Raw genomic sequence first — 20,320 nt, 5'->3', positions numbered from 1 at the left:
GTGATATTGTACGTTTTGAAAAATCTAAAAATGGACTTCCTTTTGTTCGGAATGTGAAGTTTGAAGTAAAAAAGCCCAAACTTCCAATATGCAGGAAGTGAGGTTCAATTAATAATAAAGTTCACCTTTTATGTGGCTATTATTTTAAGTTTTGCAACCAGCTTCTTGTCTATCACAGGTCACTAAGAGCCTCTCTCCATTTATGTTGTAGAACTAAAGTCACATTCCATTTCATACCTGAAGAGAATTTATATCATGATTTAATTCTCAAATTAAAAAAAGTGACACCAAACAAATGATAAGTTGTTGGTAAATATAAAGTTGCTTCATACGAACTGGAAATCATTCCAACAAAACAAAGATAAATATCCATGATCTTGTTAGCATACTCTGATTGGTCGGCACTAGTACGACGTAATCAACATGCGACTCTTTACGTGCAATGAATTGTATACATGTCGCCAAATGCGCCTCGGGTTCGGCTCAGAACGGTGGAATATACCGAGAATTAAACAGTTTTGTGGCAAAATCTCTTGGAGGCAAACATGGTAGACGACAATGCAACGACAGTTCCAGTCGTTGCCATGGTTCCGTGAACCAAGCGAGACGGAAACGGTAAGAAAGAGCGCTTGCGGGTAGCTGCTCACCATTTGTGTCCGCACACTTCGTTTACGACCTCCTCGCTGTGTTAGCGGATGTGTTTGACACGTGTAGATGCACAGCTTTTGAAAAGACGTTTGTTTTTTCCATCTCGGTTTACTTGTTTATTTGTATATATTGGATTTTGAAAGTACCAGAAGCAAAGACGATTTCACTGTGTCGTGTGTTGCTTGAAATACGTTGTGACAGAACATAGAGAACTGTTTAGTGCCTTTGAGGAATATTAACGAAGGTAATAAAGGTCACTTTACGTAGCGAAAAACTCAAAAATCAAGGAAGAGTGCACAATAATTATCAGCAATATGTGTTGAAATTTAACCGAAAGGCCCAAGTTGGTGGTGAGTTTTTTTGTTTGTAATTTTGTTTCCTCATATTGATATTATTACTTCATGTTGAAGCTTGAAGTTGATTATTATGGTTACGATTAATTTATCGTTCTGCCTCTGATGATTTTGAAAAACACAAATAACATGTGATGCGTGTAGTAACATGTAGTTGAGGAGTCAAATATGTTGTCCAGATTAGTGAGGTACAAATCTGAGAGCATGAGTAAATAATACTTGGGTAAATGCATTGAAAATTTCATTTCTCGCTTGACTTGCTGATGCAAACAAGAAAATATTTGTCATTATTGTCTGGTAGGGTGGGAAACTGTGGGAAGATACAGCTAAATAATAATACTTCACAATAAAACATGTAATTTCTGTTTAATAGTAACAGTTACTGATAGTATTAAATAACCTTATGATTAAGATTTGATGAGAGATTGAATTTGTTAATGTTAAAGTTCATAGAAATGCACTTTGTATTAAAATATCCATGTAAATTGTAGGAGGCAAAAAACTACAGCAAGAAGACAACAGCCAGTAAATTCAATTGCCAGGGTCTGGACTCATTGTCTGACTCCATATTGTTCCTGTTGTGCTACATGTTGACGTGCAAACCAAACATTGCATATTTGCTATGTACTTTCATCCCTTTTTCCATTTATTTAATTTGAATGAAACTATTCTTCTATTTGTTATTACTATTCTGTATTTCTGTTGATGAACTGAAAATAATCTATTAATATATAGTTGAACCGAGTTGCACCTTGGCAAAGACATGTTTGTTTATATTACAAAATTCTTTATGTTGTGCAGCAGATGGTCAGATTGTACAAGTCTCTACAGGGGAATCAGGAAGGAATCAAAGGACTGTGCGATGAGGAAATTCAGCACGATGTCAAAGTTTAGAGCTGTGGACCATAAGGATTAACACAGTTGACTTAAACCAAGGCAAGACGGACCATGGACTTGGACCTGAGTGTCTCTTTCTCCCGAAGAAGAGAAAACAAGTCCACAGTCAGCAGCATTGTTTGTAAGGTGTCTGGCTCAGACCCTACACTTCATGCTCTCATGTGATCCTCTGTCATTCACTGAAGTCTGTCAGTCAGTCCGTCTCAGATGCACCAGACGCAGAGCTGCCAAAACAAAGCAAAATGCATCAAGAGAAGGAAGGACTTCATGTCTTCAGTCAAGGGAGTTTCTCATTTCACCAGGCGGGCAAAGAGACGCTTGTATTGTAAATTACAGCTCTGGATGTGGAGGAAGCGGAGAGAACAATGCCGTTTTGGTTTGACCCTCGGTAAAAAACTAGTGAGTGGGAGCTTTGGCACCTCCCTTACCTTAAAAACACATTCAAGGAAAAGTAAAATAAAAGTTCCAAACGTCAAAAATTCCGAAGTCAGTCATTCTGCTCTTGCATCACCTGTGGGATGTGCTAGTGAAGACTCAGCAGACACACCCAGAGGACAGAATGTCCTCCTAACACTGTGTGAATCTGCTGCTTCATCAGAATCCTGCATGACATCTAAGTCCCTGCACAGCCGGGTTACAGAGACAAGTAACTTCACCATCAGTCAAACCCCAACAACTGGGATGGTGCCTTCTCAAGGAATAGAAACTTTTAGTGAAACTACAGAGAACCCAGAACCTTCTCTCGCAGTCAGACCCCTAAAGAGTAAAGACGGCGGTGAATGTGGATTAGTTACACACTTCTTACACAAGAAACAACGGACAATGATTCCAGCTGCAGTTAAGGAACTATCAGGACAACACACCGCTGCTTCTCAGGGTCTAATCCCAGATTCCGACGACAGAATCACCAGTAAAAACACAAGGCCCCAAACGGACATTGGCCTGAATGCACTGGTGAAGGAGATCCAGGGTATGTTTTCTGTATGACATTTTTACACAGCTTGAATGAACTGAATTTCTACAGTTGTCTTAGATGACTGTGTTTCCAATCTCTTCTAGAATTTCTTAATGACTTCTACAGGATATACGGAAGTTTCATCCCTCTACAGATGAGTGACGTGCTGAGACACTTGAAAAGGAGGTTTAACATGGATTTCAAAGACAGGTACATTTTAAAGGGTTATGCCAGATTTATTGAAATTGGTCTGTATGAGGTAGTCATCCACAGTAAGGGCCTTACCTTTAGTAGATATGGGTATCGGTGATGGCCTGCTGAGGATGGGTCTTTGAAAAAAACCTGTTTAAGTCACACACACACACACACACAAAATTATCCCTTTTCTTGTAGGTTGCAGATGTCATATTTTTACCACTATATTATTCCTTTCAGGTCGTCCTTTCGTTTGGATCCACAGCTTCGACCGTACAAATTCCTACGATGCATCCGCACACCACATACCGCGTAACTGCACAGAAGCAGTACTTTCCAATTGAAACCACAATTCGGCACTGCTGAGGATCAAAAATTCCCTTTAAAACAGCAAATAAAAGCTGTTGTGGATTTCTCACACTAGAAGCTTTCCTTTTTCATACTTCAACCAAGATAATTGACTTTTGAGTTTGAGTCTATCCATAAAAATATCAATCAGAAGTTCCTCAGCTGCCTCCTCAGTGTGTATCATGAATGACACCTTCAGCCACACCTCCCATTCATAAATACGTTGCTGGGGTGCTGTCCATGGTTCTGAATTACCCGTAGACACATAACAGGTAGAGGTGACAACCAGAACTCCCCAGTTCTACATTTTCACAATGTGCTATTTTATATTATTAATTATGTTGGTATAATCCTGTTTATGATAATAATTCTTGTTAATATTTTGCTGCCCCTGGTATATTTGCAAGTTTTAAAAAATTAGTGTGTTTACGCTCCTACTGAAGAGAAATATTTTTCCATTTCCATTTATATTTTGGGCTGGAGTATGAATCCTACAAGTTTTGGTGTTGCATTTTCAGAGGTTTTTTTTTTCAATTTCTGAGTCATGCAACAACTACTGGTAATCTCAAAAAGCAAGCAAGACGCCAAGGCACTCTTTTTTTATACTTAAATAGGCTAGTTCATGATCAAACTTGAAAACAATGCCAACATCTAGGCCTTCATCAGGGCAAGGGTAACAAACAGTGCGACAGACAAGATTCAAAGACACACCAATTAATCAGCTGATCCACTCCAGGTGAAGGAGGCAGAGTCAACCCATGTAGTCGAACAGGCCTCAATTAGGTAATGAGTCAAAGCAATCAAAGAAAGAAAAAACATATAAATAAATTCAACCTAACCTAAGACCCTAATTAAGACCTGGAAAAGTCATTGTATGAAGTCTATGCATCCAGCAACTCTCTTTCTGATTTAACATTCTTTGTCTATCTCCTCTTCTAGAAGTTAAAGGAACATGATCCATCGCAAAGCCAGATTATCGTTGTGTACTTCCTTAAAATGTTTCACCATGGCATAATCAAAATTCTGCAATTATGCAAGTCAATCCTGAAGGCGACATATAGTCTGCCCAACATAGAAAGCAACACAAAGAGAACACTTCAAGATGTGAAGGTTTGTTGTGTAACTGGGTGAGTAAACCCTGTTACCTTGGTCACACTATTACAGTTCTTACAGTCAGACAGATAATGGAGGAAGACAGATATGCAGAAGGAAAGAGTGGGACAGAGATCAAGAGAGAGAGAGAAAGGGAAGACACTGATGGACAGATGGGGACATGAACAGGTGGAGCTATGGGTGGTAGCTTGAGCCTCTTCAGGTCTGTAGCCTCCTCCAGCAGCACCAGGATCTGGGATGAGGGGAGCCTGAAGGCTCCGGAGAAGAAGATGAGTTTGTAATACGGATGAGTATGATTTATGTATGACAAATATAGGAGGACAGAGAGGAAAGAGAGGAAGAGAGAGAAGCCCAGTGCACCATGGGAGATCCCCCAGCAGCCTAAGCCTCCAGCAGCATATCTAAGGCCCAGCCTAAGCAGTTCAACTATAAGCCTGATCAAAAAGGAAGGTCTTAGTCTGCTCTTAAAGGTAGAGAGGGTGTCTGCATCCCGGACTGAAACTGGGAGACAGTTCCACAGGAGGGGAGCCTGATAGCTGAAGGCTCTGGCTCCCATTGTACTTTTAGAAACTCTAGGAACCACCAGTAGCCCTGCATCCTGGGAGCGAAGGGTTCTAGCTGGATAATAGGGGACTATGAGCTCTGTCAGGTATGAAGGAGCCTGATTGTTGAGGACTTTGTAAGTTAGAAGGAGAATTTTGAATTCTAATCTAAATTTGACAGGGAGCCAATGCAGAGAAGCCAGTACAGGAGAGACCTGGTCTCTTCTACTAGTTCTTGTCAACACGCGGGCAGCAGTGTTTTGGACCAGCTGGAGAGTCTTTAGGGACCTACTGGTGCAGCCTGATAGGAGGGAAGTGCAGTAATCCAGCCTGGAAGTGACCAAAGCATGGACTAGTTTTTATGTATCTTTTTGAGACAGGATGTGTCTGATCTTAGCGATGTTACGTAAATGAAAGAAAGCAGTCCTAGAAATTTGCTTAATGTGGGCATTAAAGGACAGATCCTGATCAAAGAGAACTCCTAGGTTCCTTACAGTCGTGCTGGGGGCCAGGGTGATGCCATCCAGGGTACCTGTCTCATTAGGTAGGGTGTCTCTAAGGTGTTTTGGGCCCAGCACAATGACTTCAGTTTTGTCAGAGTTTAATAAAAGGCAATTATGGGTCATCCAAGTTTTTATCTCCTTCAGACAGGCCTCCAGTTTAGTCAGCTGATTTATTTCATGAGGATGCATTGATAAGTACAGTTGTGTGTCGTCTGCATAGCAGTGAAAATTAATTGAGAGTTTCCTAATAATGTGATCTAGAGGAAGCAGTGTCAAAAGTGTCCATTCATTTATTCATGATGAAGGCCGAGATGTTGGCCGAAACATGTTGGTATTGTTTTTAAGTTTGATCATTAAAGCGTTTTTAATTATAAGAGCAGCGCCTTGGCACCTTGCTTTTTAAAAAAAAAAAAAATTTTAATTACCGTCTTTTTTGCCAGAGAGCATCTTCAAATTACTCTTTTTACTATCTGAGCGTTGCAGCCCTCCAGCCCTTTGCTCTTTGGTTTAAACAACTACTGGTATTGCTGGTATTCAATTATTATCAAGATAAAATGTTTCTATTTTAAATCAATGTTAGTTTCTGTGGCTTTCAAGATGGTATGAAAATGTGACTTGTGGCCAAAACTATTTTCACCTTGCACTTATATTTTTAACATAGAAAATATATATGTATAGTGATACAGTTTTATATCTGTATTGTTCACGTGCATGCATGTCACAGGTCTGTGGGCTATGTTCTATAATTCTTGGAAAAGAAAAAGGTGACAAACACAGCCTTTATACTCGTGATGACTCGAGTTATGCAGAGCAGAAACTATAATCAAAATCCTTCATGTCCAAAAATTAAGGATTTAAATGGCAAGTAGAGTAATACGGCTGTGTGGTTGCATGGTTAAAATGTTCTTCACTCATTATTATTATCATTATTATTGTAAAGTTATTTCCTCTGCTTCTGCAGGAAAAATCTCATCTACTTAGAGGTGACTAAATACCGATCTGCTGTGGTTCAGAAACCTGTTCCCTCCTTCCGTGTGGTCTTCAAGAAACACACTCTGACACTGGATGATTTGTCCACATTGGCAGATCAGAACTGGCTCAATGACCAGGTGATCATCTCAAACTATGATGTGACGGTCCGAAAACGTAAATGTTTGGTGTAACTGGTGTATCATCTGTTTTCCTCTGAAGGTTATGAATATGTATGGAGAGCTGATCATGGACTGTGGCCAACACAAGGTAACGTTAGATGTCATTTCTAATCATAAGTGCTACAACTTTATGTATCATTCAGACTTGCCAGTAAATAAAGCAGTCGTTTTTTTGGAAAGTGGCTTTGTTGCGGAATGTTCAGTTTGAAGATTAATTCAATCTCGTTTATCCGCACTAAACATAAAGCTATCAACAGTAGTCTGTTAGCTTAGCTTTGCAGTGAGACTTGAAACAGGGACAGGATTACCGCCGTCTTTGTCTCGTTACACCCAGGACACGTGTCCAGCATCTGTGTCAGACAAATGTTTAATGCACATCAACTCATTTTTTTGGTGACAAGCAGATTAGAGTAGCCGCACTGTAAACCGGAGATGCACAACCCTTTTGATCATGAGGCTCGCCAGTTTTCACTGCGTGAAACACGATGCACAGAGAAATAACCGGTCCTCAGTCACACTGACATCATATCAGCAGCACTGACTGTAGATTCAACATCTCTTGGAGGTCTTTCAAAAAAAAAAAAATGCCGCAAAGCACATTTATTGTAAGAATTCATTCATTTCCTGTTATTTGAATGATGATGTTGTGTAGCAACACATATATCGCTACGGGCAGTGCTGCCCACAGATGCAGCATGTGTGAACAACTACGCCAAAAATGACGCAGCAGAGACATGCTGCAGAGAAGGCCACAAGAAGTGTGTCTCAGGCCTTGGTTGACACAGTTTGCTGTGTGCTATCGTGACCTTCTCACAGTGCTTGAAGAACCCTAAATGATTTTGCAAGTCAAGTCCCAGCGTCAACGGGCGAGAGGCGGGGTTCACCCTGGACAGGTCACCAGTCCATCGCAGGGCCAACACATAGAGACAGACAACCATTCACACTCACAGTCACTCCTACGGTCAATTTAGAGTAGCAATCAGCCTCGTCCCCTCTTGATGTCTTTGGACTGTGGGAGGAAGCTGGAGTACCAGAGAGAACCCACACAGGAACAGGGAGAACATGGAGACTCCACACAGAAAGATCCTGTGATGGAGCCGGGACTTGAACCAGGAACCTTCTTGCTGTGAGGCCACAGTGCTGACCACTGCTAATTTTATAAGTATTTGTTTCATTATTCTAATTTTTGTTCCCATCACTTCCAGGTCCATTTTCTCAACAGCTTCTTTCACCGGCAGCTCATGACCAAGGGGTATGAAGGAGTAAAACGATGGACCAAGCAGGTGAGGATGGAGGCGATGTGATCAAAGTTGCTGATGTATCGACTTGGCATTCATGCAGCTTAGCTCTGATATTTGAAAATGAGATTGCCTGAGAAATGGAGCAAGAGTCATTAGGAGCAGATTAAATTTGGGTCCTTGTTCTCGTCTCGAGCAGGTGGATTTGTTCTCAAAGAACCTGCTCCTAGTGCCCATCCATCTGGAAGTTCACTGGTGTCTGGTGACTGCTGACATCGTCAAAAAGAAGATTTGCCTGTACGACTCTCAAGGGAATGCACTACAAAAGGTGGCACGGGTAAGAAGAAGTCTCTCCGCCAATGTACACGGTGATCATTTTCATGTGCTCAGTGTCATTGCTTCTTGCGCTGCCTACCATAGAATATCCTGAAATACTTGATGGCTGAAGCAAAGGAGAAGCAGCAAACAGCCTTTGAGGATGGCTGGACAGCTTCGTTTGATGAGGTATGTTTCCTTTCATTTTAGCTCATATTGACTACAAAGACTGGTGGCACTAGATGGCAAAAATTGTGTTGGTCATAAAGAGGTATAAAGTGCCACCTGCTGCTGACTCTCACCTGATACACTTAAATTGTCTGACTATTGACTGTTTTATTTTTTTAAATGTGACCGTGACCGTCTTCACATGACTTAAAGGGTAACTAAACCCCCAAATTAAGAATACTATCTATCTATCGATCCATCTGTCGATCTAATTATCTATCTATCTATATGTATATATGTATACAACATACAAATATATATACATGTGTATATATACAGTACATGTATATATTTATGTGTGTATATGTATGTATACATAGATACGTATATATAATTATGCTTTATATGTATATATCTAATACAATATAATTGTAGCTATATATGTGTGTGTGTATGTATATATATATATATATAATTGTAGCTATATATGTATAAATGTATGTCTATATATGTGTGTGTATATATATATATACATATAAAAAATTGTAGCTATATATGTATAAATGTATGTCTATATATGTGTATGTGCATATATATATATATATATGTATATATGTGTGTGTGTATATATATGTATATACAGTATATATGTGTGTATGTGTATATATATATATGTATATATGTGTATATATATATGTATGCATATATTTATATATGTACACACAATGGTTTCGTCTTTCTGTAACTGTGTTAAATGATCACTGAATTAATACGAACTGTTCTGCACATCCATTTGAATACTTCCCTTTCTTCTTGAAAACATATTCAAAACATTGCTGCCCAAAAAGACTGAAATTGTGCGAGGCTCATAGTGTTCTAACAAACTGCTTGACCAGTATGTAAAAGTTATTTCCCTTTCACTCTTTTTACTTTCCTTGAATTAAGTGAGGATGTAATTGTCACACGGGCACCTACATTGTAAGCCATACATAGAATCTGCTGAAATATTAGTTTATTATAGGCCGCATCCAACAGAAAGGCTGAAACTCAAAAGAATGAGCTCTCTTTTGTGATCTCAAGAAATATTCTTTTAGTCATGCACAAATCCCTCAAAGTGAATTGTGATACTTTTTGTAGACTTTTTTGCAATTGTTAGACATTTAAAAAGAGTGCAGCACACTGCATGAAACAGCCTCCTGACAACTAAGGTATCCGTCATCTGACTGTCAAGCTACTGATGTAAATATGAGTTGTGATCAGCCTGCACAACCATTTTTTTATGGTGTTTATGCGATACGTAACCAAAATATTTGCTAACTTAATCGCGAGGCACATATGAGGTCCCGTTACGTGACTGGATCCCATACCACTAGTGACGTTAATGTCATCACCTCCCTACAAAGGTCTCTGGGCTCAAGTTCTCTGAGAATCTCCTTCAACCTTTGTGATGAAAATGTTAATGTGACGCCTGCTCTGACACTGCAGTGTCTCTTTGCTGGATACAAGTGTGCTGTTTGTCTGTGGTCCATTGATGATTGTAATTTCTAGTGTACCAGTGGCTCATGTTGTTTGCGGTTGCAGTCTTCATTGGTGTGTGGCTTCGGCAGTTTACCTTTTTAAGTTTTTTTGTCAGACTCTCCGAACTACTGAAAATGAATGGCCTCTCTTTTCTACGATGTCTTCATTGTTGGCGTTGATCATTCCTGCTGCTTCTTCTCCAGCTGGACAGTTTATTAGGGCCTGAGCCTGAAGCTACTTCAGGCGAAGACCCTGTTGTGTTTGTTTAGTTTCTTTTTTAAGCTCAGGCTACTGGCCTGTTAGCCTAGCTGCTTTGAACGTCAACTCAAAGGAGCGCGCACGCTGCTTCCCGTGTCACAACCCACAGCTGCTTTTCAAGTAAAAGCCTGCTGTGTCGTTAAATTAAACACCACCAATCATCGAACATTTTCCATACATACTTATTTTTTCATACTGGAGAATGTTTCAATTATGCAATTATTTCTAATATTTTATTGCCCAGATTCAACTATTGCTTACTCCATGATCTTCATTCTGTAGATCAGAAAATGCTTTTTATATGATAGTGTCATAGTCAGATAAAAGTCTTCATGAGGTTAATATCTGAATATTTTCTTCCATTTAAATGTTCTCATGGTTGACATGATGTCATATCTCCCTCCCACTGCCGTTCTTCACAGAAAGTCCCCCAACAGACGAATGAAAACGACTGTGGAGTTTTTGTCTTGGAGGTACTTGTATACTTTTCCGAATTGTGGTCCTTAATCCCAAACATGATTTTGACGGACTTGCGCTTACTTCCCTCTCTCAGTATTCCAGATGCCTTGCCCTGGCACAGCCCCTCCAGTTTTCCCAGGAAGACATACCAAAGATACGCAAGAGGATTTACAAAGAGCTCTGTGACTGTCAGCTCCACAGCCGATGAGGATGTTACATTTACATGTACAGTGTGTCTATGATCGTGTGCTGCTTCCATTTTGAAATTGTCAGACGAGTGTCTGTCCACTACTCAATCAGAAAACAACTTTCATGCTAATTCTTCCTGTATTTATCTTCTCTGTATTTAATCAGCATGTTATTTAAGAGACAAAGTCTAAGATTCACGGTGAGACATCTACCTAAGGCCACAGAGCACCAACAGAGCCTTACTGAATTGACTGAACTTCTAGAAGAACCCCCAATTATAAATCAAGTTGTTTTCTATTTATTCTTGTGATTAGCTGTAACTGATTTTCTGTCTGAATATTTGTACATTTTATTTGCGCATTTTCCATCTAGAGGTGTTTTGTTCTCATGTGGTTTGAGATTAGTTTGCGTCACAGTTCCCCTGCTGATGAAAGAAAAGACATCCGAACTATGTGAACTGGACTGTGTAAAAATTATTTTTTTGTTTGTTGCTGAACAAAATATGTTAAAGTTTTAAATAAAATCAGAGTTTGCAGATACTTGAGTTTATTTTATGTTCATCACGATGACCATCAGTTTATCAGACGATACAGAAGTCTTTGTAATACACACATTTCTAGCTATGAACACATTTTTAAAAAATCTGAAATATGATAGCTGTATGTAAATGTTTCCCTGAGCTTGAGTATTCTGATACCATACTGAAAATGATGTGTCTTGATTTGATGCCACATGGTTTGTAAGCCCTGAAATGGGACCCTGCCACTTCAGCTTGCTTGGTTATCATTTTCTTTTCCTAACTCAGTTCTTTTGAACTGTTCCAACACAGGAGTCCAAGCTCACACAGGAAGTTGTGCTGTGCTCTCACTTACTACGGTTTTATTTCAGTTAAGAATTGATTGAAATGTAATGTTAGAAGGAGAGAGCTGGCAGAATGTCGGTAGTGTGTTTGGAGGGGCGACTGACATATACATTAAAAAAGGTAGTAGTATAAACTGTTCACTTGCGTTACTAATAATGAATGTATTGCAATACAGTGGTATCAGATCAGTACTTATTTTCAGCCAATATTATTACCAGAAGGAAAAAGTGGTATCAGTGTCATCTTTACCCTTAAAGTTCAACAACAGAGCTGTGCTCCAGATAAAATCTATAATAAGGCACAAGGAAACTCTCTTTTCAGTATAATGACCAGGTTAAACACTGAAAGAAATATGGTGCAACATGTACATACTCGGGCGGCACAGTGGTGCAGTGGTCAGCACTGTGGCCTCACAGCAAGAAGGTTCCAGGTTCGAGTCCCGGCTCCAGCACAGGATCTTTCTGTGTGAGTCTGCATGTTCTCTCTGTTCCTGTGTGGGTTCTCTCTGGTACTTCAGCTTCCTCCCACAGTCCAAAGACATCAAGAGGGGACGAGGCTGATTGATACTCTAAATTGACTGTAGGTGTGACTGTGAGTGTGAATGGTTGTCTGTCTCTATGTGTTGGTCCTGAGATGGACTGGTGACCTGTCCAGGGTGAACCCCACCTCTCACCTAAAGGCTGCTAGGATAGGCTCCAGCCCCCCTGCGACCCTTAACTGGATAAATGGAAGACAATGGGTGGATGGGTGTAAATACTAATTAGCGGATCAATCTGTTTATAATTGACACATTTCTGTTACTGCCATTGTCAGTACACTAATCATACTGGGAAAAAAAGGGTTCACAGGTATTTTGCTTTAAAAAGGGAACAATCTTAATTGTTGTGTTAACTGTGCTTTGTGCTGCAAGAAGACAAAAAAATGTCCTGTGTGTTGGATAAACAAGAAACACTAAAATGTGAAAAATCTCATATTACAAGTGGCACTGAATGTGAACATGTAAGGAACCAGTTAGGTGACTCCCTCTGTATCTGTCAACTGCATCTATACAGCACTGATGGAGGCATGCGCCCCTCAACGCTCTTGTCCTTTTGATATATTTGGTTTAACAGTGTTGCCTGCGGCGTTAAAAAAATTTTTTTTTTAATTTGTTCATGTTCAAACTTATTCAAATGTAGTCTTAATCTAGACTCATAATCCGGATAGATTACAGCATCTGAGGAGAGGCCTAATCATTTACATGAAACCCCCACTCAATTTCTGGCTCGTCATCTAGGCGTATAACAAGGTAGGACACCAACTGAAACAGGTTCTGCCACAAACCCAGGAAGATGTACAAGTAAAAGTCACTGACATCCATTTGGCAGTGGATACCAGAGTAATTCATATCACACACACACTCAAAACTGTTGATGTAGTTGACACAGAAGCCTCCGTTCATACAGGGCTCCGAGGCACATTCATCCACATCCCTCTCACACCTGAAAGAAAGAGAAAGGAGAAAAAAAGCACAGCTTTTGAAAAGGAACATAAATCAGCCACAAGAGTGTGTAGTGATTAAGATACAATCAAACATGGATAGGAAAAAAATTGGTGGACATGCCTGAGAATGTACTGACATATCACAAAATATCAGATACTGAGGATAGTTTTTCTAGCCAGAACATTGACCTTTTCCCCTTTTAAGATGATTCATGGCAAATTTATTAGCAACCAGTGGCTTCAAAAAAAAACAAAACAGTAAATAAGTAACAGTAAATCTGCTTGCCAGAAAAAGTAAGACAGAATTAAAAGACACAAAGCATTCTGCAGAGTGTTGATGAATTTAGTCTGATAATTTTACATCTCAAAATGCATTTTTTACAATAACATACAGTCATTCCATTCATTGTTACTCCAAAAATATTACAGAATATTACATTAACTGTATGCAGTTGGTGCAGTGGTCAGCACTGTCACCTCACAGCAAGAAGGTTCAGGGTTTAAGTCCTGGCTCGAGCACTGGGTCTCTCAGTGCGGAGTCTGCATGTTCTCCCTGTTCCTGTGTGGGTTCTCTCTGGTACTCCAGCTTCCTCCCACAGTCCAAAGACATCAAGAGGGGACGAGACTGATTGATACTCTAAATTGACTGTAGGTGTGACTGTGAGTGTGAATGGTTGTCTGTCTCTATGTGTTGGCCCTGTGATGAACTGGTGACCTGTCCAGGGTGAACCCCGCCTCTCGCCCGAAGGCAGCTAGGATAGCTAGGATAACAGTGGCCCCCCCCCCCCCCCAACCCTTAACAGGCTAAGTGGTAGAAAATGGATGGAAATACATTAAACAAAAATCAATTAAACTATTAAGTATAAATTGAATTTTAAAAATACATCACATACATCAATGTATCAGTTTTTTAAAGTTTCCCTGTTTCCCTGTTGGCATGTCTACAGGACCTATGTGTGGCCATTTGGTTGTGACCTGCAGGTTGAGAAACCACGAGGTTGTGACCTTCGGGCTGCAAAGAGGATTAAGTATTGTGAAGTAAGCATGTCCTACCACTGTCCTGTGAAACCAGGCAGGCAGGAACAGTTGTCATCTGCTACTGAGCAGTTTCCTCCATTAAAGCAGCTGTAGTTCCACCTTGTGCCCTTACATGTAGACACAGGCAGCTGTGGAAGACTGGACAGATAAAAGAAAACCAACATCAGTGTCCAAATACCGTGAGACGAAGGAACTGTTTTTATTTTTGGCATTTAGACTTGAGACACTTACGGGTTTGTCTCAATGTACCAGGGGATCTCGGGAATTTTCTCACTGTAAGAGACACTTTCATTATCAGTACATTTAAGCTGTTTAAGCCGTTTTAGTGTGTGTTACAGTAAAATGGTGGGAACTTACTTGCAATATTGCCCTGTCAGATTCTGAGGGCAGAGACATCCGTAGGTCTGGAAGCCTTTGAGGCATGTGGCGCCATTGCTGCAATTACTATTTTCACATAAATCCAACTCTACCTCACATTGTTCGCCACTGTATCCCAGCTCACACACACACTTGTACCCGCCAGATAGGTTGGTGCATATGCCGAAGATGCAGGGGCTGGAGAAACAAGGGGCTGTCGGGTCTTGGCATAGTGGCCCTGTCCACTCAGAAGGACAAGTGCAGTGATGTAGGTCAAACAGGTCCTCACACACCCCCTCATTCTGACAAGGGTTGGATGCACACACACTGGCTCCCCAGCACCCATAATGTGGGGCAGTCTCAGTGTTTATTCTTGCAAACTGCTCCTCCTGGGGTCTGGGGAGTTTTAGCTCTGTGTCCAAGTGAAAAGGAAGTAAGAGGCCTCCAATCTCTACAGGACCCAGGCAGCCGGACAGACTCACTCCAGTCTCCAGATTTAGTCCCCCAAGGAAGATGTCTGCCTCCTCCCTCACAAAGTCCAGGTCCCATGCAGTTAAATTGGACAACTCTTTAGTTCCATCCACAGCCATGATCCACCTGGAGGTCTGATGATCCACTTGGAGCTCCACAGAGTGCCACTGTCCATCGCTTACTGAGCCCCGGCTCTGCACAGTAATCCTGGCAGGAACCTCACCTCCCCCAGCCTGCAGCTCCATGAGCACACTGGAGTCCTGGAGGGAGACGGTGAGGTAGGCTGAGTTCTTTTGTGCATGCAGTATAGTGGATGCAATCTGTCTTGTACGGAAGTTGAAGGAGATGCTGGTCAGGCTGCGCTTGATCTTCCCGTTGCTCCGGTAGTGCAAAATTCCACTTTGAGCTCCAAATGTCACATTGGACAAACCTGTTACAGAGGAATGCAAGAGATGTTTATTTTTTCTTTTCTCCGTTTATTTCTATCATTAATCTCATTTACTCAAGGGTGAAGACATCCTCCTTTCAAGTTTGACAAAATGGAAGGGGTCCATTTGTGGTCCATCACATGGTTATAGAAACATTTCAATTTACAGCCTCTCCTAGAATTCATTCATTGTATAATAATAACTGCAAATCTTTTTGAGAAATACTATGAAGATTTAGGGAGTATCACTTTGATTTAAATGTAAATGCTGCAAATACAGCTACCAGAAATCATAATCTAGATTTCTTAATATGTCCCCCCCACACAACTTCCAAACTGACCCCCAAAAAGTCAGTAATCATACAATGAATGCCAAAGAGTGAGGACATCTATTATTCTAAGTATATGCTCAAATACAGGCACTTGAAAGCATTAAGAGCACAGATATGCTTAGATTTGCAGTGACTCTGGATCAGCAGCTTCCTTCCTTTCCTCTCTATAGACATGTGATATCGCCGGGAAGACTTGTCATCACAGACTTCCCCAGGCATGTGGTGGCAGACTTAATCTGACCAGGGATTACTGCGTCTTAGAGGAATCCTGTGCAAGATCCCTGCTTCAACTCTGTTCCCTCCTGTAATCAGCCAAAGTGTAATTAAAGTGTGCCTACACCAGAGAGTGGCCTGGAGGGACCGCCCACTGCAGACTTTCCCTCGTAGGATACAAACCAAGATCAGAAATATGCAGGAAAAATATTTGTCTTACACAAAATGATGTTTTCAAGTAGAAGTTGTATCAGTGCCTATATGCAGTGTATTTTGATTATATTCTTCAATCATTCCTTGACAGACTCAAGATTTTTTTTTTTTTCACTCCATGGTGGTGTATTTTAAGACCATGGTCTTTTGAGACAGGAATAGTGCAACAACAGGACACTCACACTCAAAGCCCTGTGAGCAAGGCTGGCAAACAGCAGAGGCGGGGCAGGGAGACAGCTCACACCATTTCATCTCTTCACAGCGCTGGCCGGCAGTGTTGGGGGGGCAGTTACAGAGGAAGTCGTCCCACATGGAGTAACACACTCCACCGTTGAGACAGGGGTGAACCTGGTGGAGAAAAAAAGCACTCAAACATCAATACCTGTCAATTCTACAGCATCTTCTACCATTACTGATCAGAACAGGTGCAAGTAGTAGGATAGCTCATGAAGGACTCACAGCACAGGCGTCATCACTGCTGCATCCTTGTGTAACACCGTTGAGTTGATCAAGGTCATATGATTCCACTGAAGTGGTTATGGGATAGAACTGGAGTCGTTTGCTGTTAATCCTCAGATCCTGGACACATCCCTTAAAATAGCCACCAAATGATGCAGATGCCCTTGGATCTGGCAGTCCTCCAACAAACACCAGATCCCCAGGATGTGTCTGGATGTGTCTGATGGGTAAAGAGCCCTGGTTCTGGGCTGACTGTATCAAAATAACTTCGGATCTTTCCAACTTTACAGTCACCAAATGGAAATGTCCATCACTAACAACACCCTGGCCAAGCAGGGTCTCAAAGTTGTTGACTTGAACTTTGACCTTACCCTGCTCCAGCCACAGGCGGAGGTACTGGCTGGTGCTGTTGGCCAGAATGAGGAGGAGGCCGCTGGGCTGTCTGGTGCGGATGAACATTGATATGGTCACAGAATCATCAGAATCATCGTCTAATGAGAAGATGGCATAACTCTCCTGTTCGTTGCTTCCAAATCGGGCAGTGATGTACTCTGTAATAGAAACACCAGGGAGGAATGCTTTTCCTGAGAAACAGCTATTTTAGAGTCTGCAATATTTTTCGACAAGATGCACAAGATGCCAACCACTGATATTTCCTCTGCAAAGCCTTGATTGTCAATGTGTGGTTGTTCCAGGTCAACAGCTGAAACTCACGTTTTTTTTAAATCCTTGCACAGGTGTAGTTCATTGCCTCCTAATTGCATAACAGTGGCTGAACTCTGTGCTATTTCTATTTCCTCTGTAAGCTCCTTTAAAATCTACCTGCTAACTTTATCATCCAGTAGGTTGGCTCCCTTGATACCCAGTGAGACTCCAAGGGTGACATGCATGAGTTTGAACTTGACTTGACCCATACGCGTTTGTAAGTTTGTCTCATAAAACATGCATGCACCACTGGAAACTGCACTTTTTTTTTTAAAACCATCTTTTTATTGGTTTTATGCAAAATACAAACATTGGTGTACAATATGACAGTTGAACAAATTCTGCCTCCTACACTTGTGAGGTGATATTCGTCTCTGACACATCAGTGAAATTTCAACATCTCTTAGAGGTGTAAAGCTACTCAAAGTGGTGCTAAAATTCACTCTTATTTTGAGAGGTTTTCCATTGCTTTTTTGTTATTATATTTTGTTGTTTGGGGCAAGGACGTGCACACGCTCAGCTTTAAGGAAATGAGGCCAAAATGAAGAGACAACATTAAGAACTAACTAAATAAACAGATTGGATTGATTTTGAGACATTACAATGGCATACAGTTATATTGCGCGTGTGTGCGTGTGTGTGTGTGTGCATTGGGGGGTGTAAATGATCAATCAGTGGTTAATATTAGGGTTAGTTAAGGTTGGGTTAGTCTCAAGGAAATGAATGCAAGTTGATGTAAATACCATGAAGGCGACTTAGGTACACGTGTGTGTGTGTGTGTGTGTGTGTGTGTGTGTGTGTGTGCGTGTGTGTGTCTCACCCTCAGCACAGTTCGTGCCTTCATATGGTCTGTGGCACACACACGAGTAGCTCCTCCATGCCCGGCTCACACAGCGTCCTCGGTTCTGGCAGGGACTGTCATCACACTTGTCTTTGTCGCTGCATCCCAGAGTGAGGTTTGACTGCGTGTCTGCATCTTCTGGTGTTATAACGGGCACCACCAAATGAGAGTCCACAAACACATCTCTGAAGCAGCCCAGAAAAGCAGCTGGACTGTCGGCTCTGAATTCTGCTCCTATGAAGAGGCTTTGACGAATGGTCTGTGGCTGGGGGAGAGCATAGGCTGGCTCATGAAGCTGGATCTCTGTGCTGGTGTCTCTGGTGCAGTTTCCTTCAGTACAGAGTAGCCTGATCAGGCTGACTACACCGCCTAGTGATGCCTCAACCGTGTGCCATTTGTTGTTGGACATGTATTCTGGGAGCTCCTGGACCAGCGTGCTGGATCCTTGGTCTCTTAGGCTAAGGAGGCAAAGACGTCCATCTATCAGCTCAATGCTGAGGAGTAGGTTGTCCACTCGGTGCTGCAAGAGGATGCCCACAGGTCTTTCTGTGCGGAAGCTGAGTGTAACATTAAGGGGGGCTTCTGGGTCTAGGAGCTGAGTCTCTACATACATGTAGCCTGGGGACTCAAATGAAAAGACAGTGGGGGTCTGGCATTTAGGGCCTGTGAAGCCAGCAAGGCAGATGCAGGCATACGAGTGCTGACCATTTACAAGTAGGGGGGAGCATATCCCTCCATTTTCACATTGGTGGTCATCACAACCTGAGAGTTCAATTGTGCACGTCTCCCCTCCGTACAGACGCCCATTTAGGGTCTGTTGGGAACAAAGGCATCTGAAACCTCCACCATAACTCTCGCATATGCCACCGTTTTGGCATGGCTGCTCTTCACATCCACTGATGGCATCATCAGATAAAGCACCTGAAGAGATAATGACATGATTTAAAACAATTAAATATTCATATGTTTTAAGATGAACTGAAAGAAAAAAGATCATTAAGATTCATGCCTTCGATATTAGAAATATGTCATTTTTTTCAACTGAAGAAAATGATGCTGTGCATGACAACGGGCACTGGTTTAGTTAAGCCGAACAGTGACAATGAAAGAAAAAAAACATGACTAATCAGCATATAAATACATTAAACACCTTATTGATAGTATACAACACATCTAGCAAGTCTGATGTTTAAAGTGATGACTTTCATTTGCAATCAATTTAATCAGAACTCATCTATTAATATTGCATATACAAATTACCTGCAAAAAGCAACCATAACATCCACACATGCACGGTGAATCTCAACATTGTCCTCAACAAATCTCCAGGTTTAAATAGATATTCAAGAATATCTGCAGTCCAGGTTAAAGGCAGGTGGAGAAAAGGTGCGAGTGCAGCTCCATCCTCAGCTCTGCTCTGTCTTGCTAGTGTGTGTTCAGTAAAATGCCTGGAGCGCTGCGAACCAGATAGGAGGGATTAAGCTAATGCACTTACAATGACTTACACATTAATTGTGTTGGCAAACGGGGAAGGTCCAGCCAGAGCTCTAATTTGAGCAACTCCAAACATCTTTCTTAGATAGACTGCTGTTATGTAAGTGTCAGCAACCCTGTTGAATGAAAAGATGAGCTTCACAAAAACACAACCTGCACCTCAGTTTGGCAAGTTTTTCTGTTGAGGGATGCCCTCCCACAATTTATGTCTCCATAATTGACTGTGAAACAAGAAAAGGAATGCACACGTGCATGTGGATACAAAGTGGTATGTCCTCATTAAGCACTCTTTGGCTGCTGCAGTTGGCTGGCCCGAGGCCCAGTACGTCTTCGAAAGACATCAACTGAGGTCACTGGCTCTGTTCAGGGAGGAACATTTGTTATTGTAATTTCCTTGAAGATCCTTGGGAGAATTCCATTTGTGCATAAATAATCTTTCCTTACCACCCTTTTGGGTGATACTTACAGCTCACTTTCATTCAGGAATCACAGTGACACGTCACAGTTTGCAATAACCAATAACCAGAAAGTGACAAAACAAATGAACATTGTGATTTTGATCCACAACATTTCAAA

The 20,320-nt window shown here is 41.4% G+C and overlaps 2 protein-coding genes across 5 annotated transcripts; one reads left to right on the top strand and one right to left on the bottom strand.

Annotated features, from left to right (window-relative positions):
- The first annotated feature begins 422 nt into the window (after positions 1–422).
- LOC147261241 (sentrin-specific protease 5-like) lies at positions 423–11,400 on the top strand. Of its 4 annotated transcripts, none has more exons than XM_086203196.1 (10): positions 423–615; positions 1,806–2,868; positions 2,958–3,063; positions 6,516–6,663; positions 6,746–6,793; positions 7,911–7,988; positions 8,143–8,280; positions 8,364–8,447; positions 10,625–10,675; positions 10,756–11,400. In XM_086203196.1, the coding sequence occupies exons 2-10, from the start codon at positions 2,106–2,108 to the stop codon at positions 10,867–10,869; spliced, it is 1,530 nt and encodes a 509-aa protein (XP_086059322.1). In that variant the 5' UTR covers positions 423–615; positions 1,806–2,105; the 3' UTR covers positions 10,870–11,400. The 4 variants fall into 4 exon arrangements, with proteins under 4 accessions (XP_086059322.1, XP_086059321.1, XP_086059325.1 ...); XM_086203195.1 differs by having other exon boundaries at positions 1,803–2,868; XM_086203199.1 differs by lacking the exon at positions 423–615 and adding an exon at positions 641–998.
- Positions 11,362–19,667, bottom strand: LOC147261240 (protein crumbs homolog 1-like). The gene is made up of 8 exons (XM_086203194.1): positions 19,511–19,667; positions 18,230–19,171; positions 16,705–17,255; positions 16,428–16,593; positions 14,590–15,490; positions 14,464–14,505; positions 14,248–14,370; positions 11,362–13,193 (listed from the first exon to the last, which is right to left on the bottom strand). Exons 1-8 carry the CDS (start codon positions 19,557–19,559, stop codon positions 12,941–12,943), a joined length of 3,027 nt encoding a protein of 1,008 aa, XP_086059320.1. The 5' UTR covers positions 19,560–19,667; the 3' UTR covers positions 11,362–12,940.
- Positions 19,668–20,320: the final 653 nt, after the last annotated feature.

Source organism: Aulostomus chinensis, chromosome 5 (genome assembly GCF_037954235.1).
Source record: "Aulostomus chinensis isolate RoL2024-O1b breed Wild chromosome 5, RoL_Achi_v1.0, whole genome shotgun sequence".
Taxonomy (NCBI): domain Eukaryota; kingdom Metazoa; phylum Chordata; class Actinopteri; order Syngnathiformes; family Aulostomidae; genus Aulostomus; species Aulostomus chinensis.
Note: the sequence above shows the minus strand (reverse complement) of the source record. Positions and strands in the feature narration are given on the sequence as shown.

Coding starts and splice junctions, on each gene's coding strand:
- LOC147261241 (XM_086203196.1), top strand. CDS start 2,106: ATGCACCAGACGCAGAGCTGCCAAAACAAAGCAAAATGCATCAAGAGA. Junction 6,664..6,745: donor AGAACTGGCTCAATGACCAG/GTGATCATCTCA, acceptor TTTCCTCTGAAG/GTTATGAATATGTATGGAGA. Junction 7,989..8,142: donor TAAAACGATGGACCAAGCAG/GTGAGGATGGAG, acceptor CGTCTCGAGCAG/GTGGATTTGTTCTCAAAGAA.
- LOC147261240 (XM_086203194.1), bottom strand. CDS start 19,559: ATGTTGAGATTCACCGTGCATGTGTGGATGTTATGGTTGCTTTTTGCA. Junction 17,256..18,229: donor AGGCACGAACTGTGCTGAGG/GTGAGACACACA, acceptor TTTCTATTACAG/AGTACATCACTGCCCGATTT. Junction 16,594..16,704: donor GCAGTGATGACGCCTGTGCT/GTGAGTCCTTCA, acceptor TTTCTCCACCAG/GTTCACCCCTGTCTCAACGG.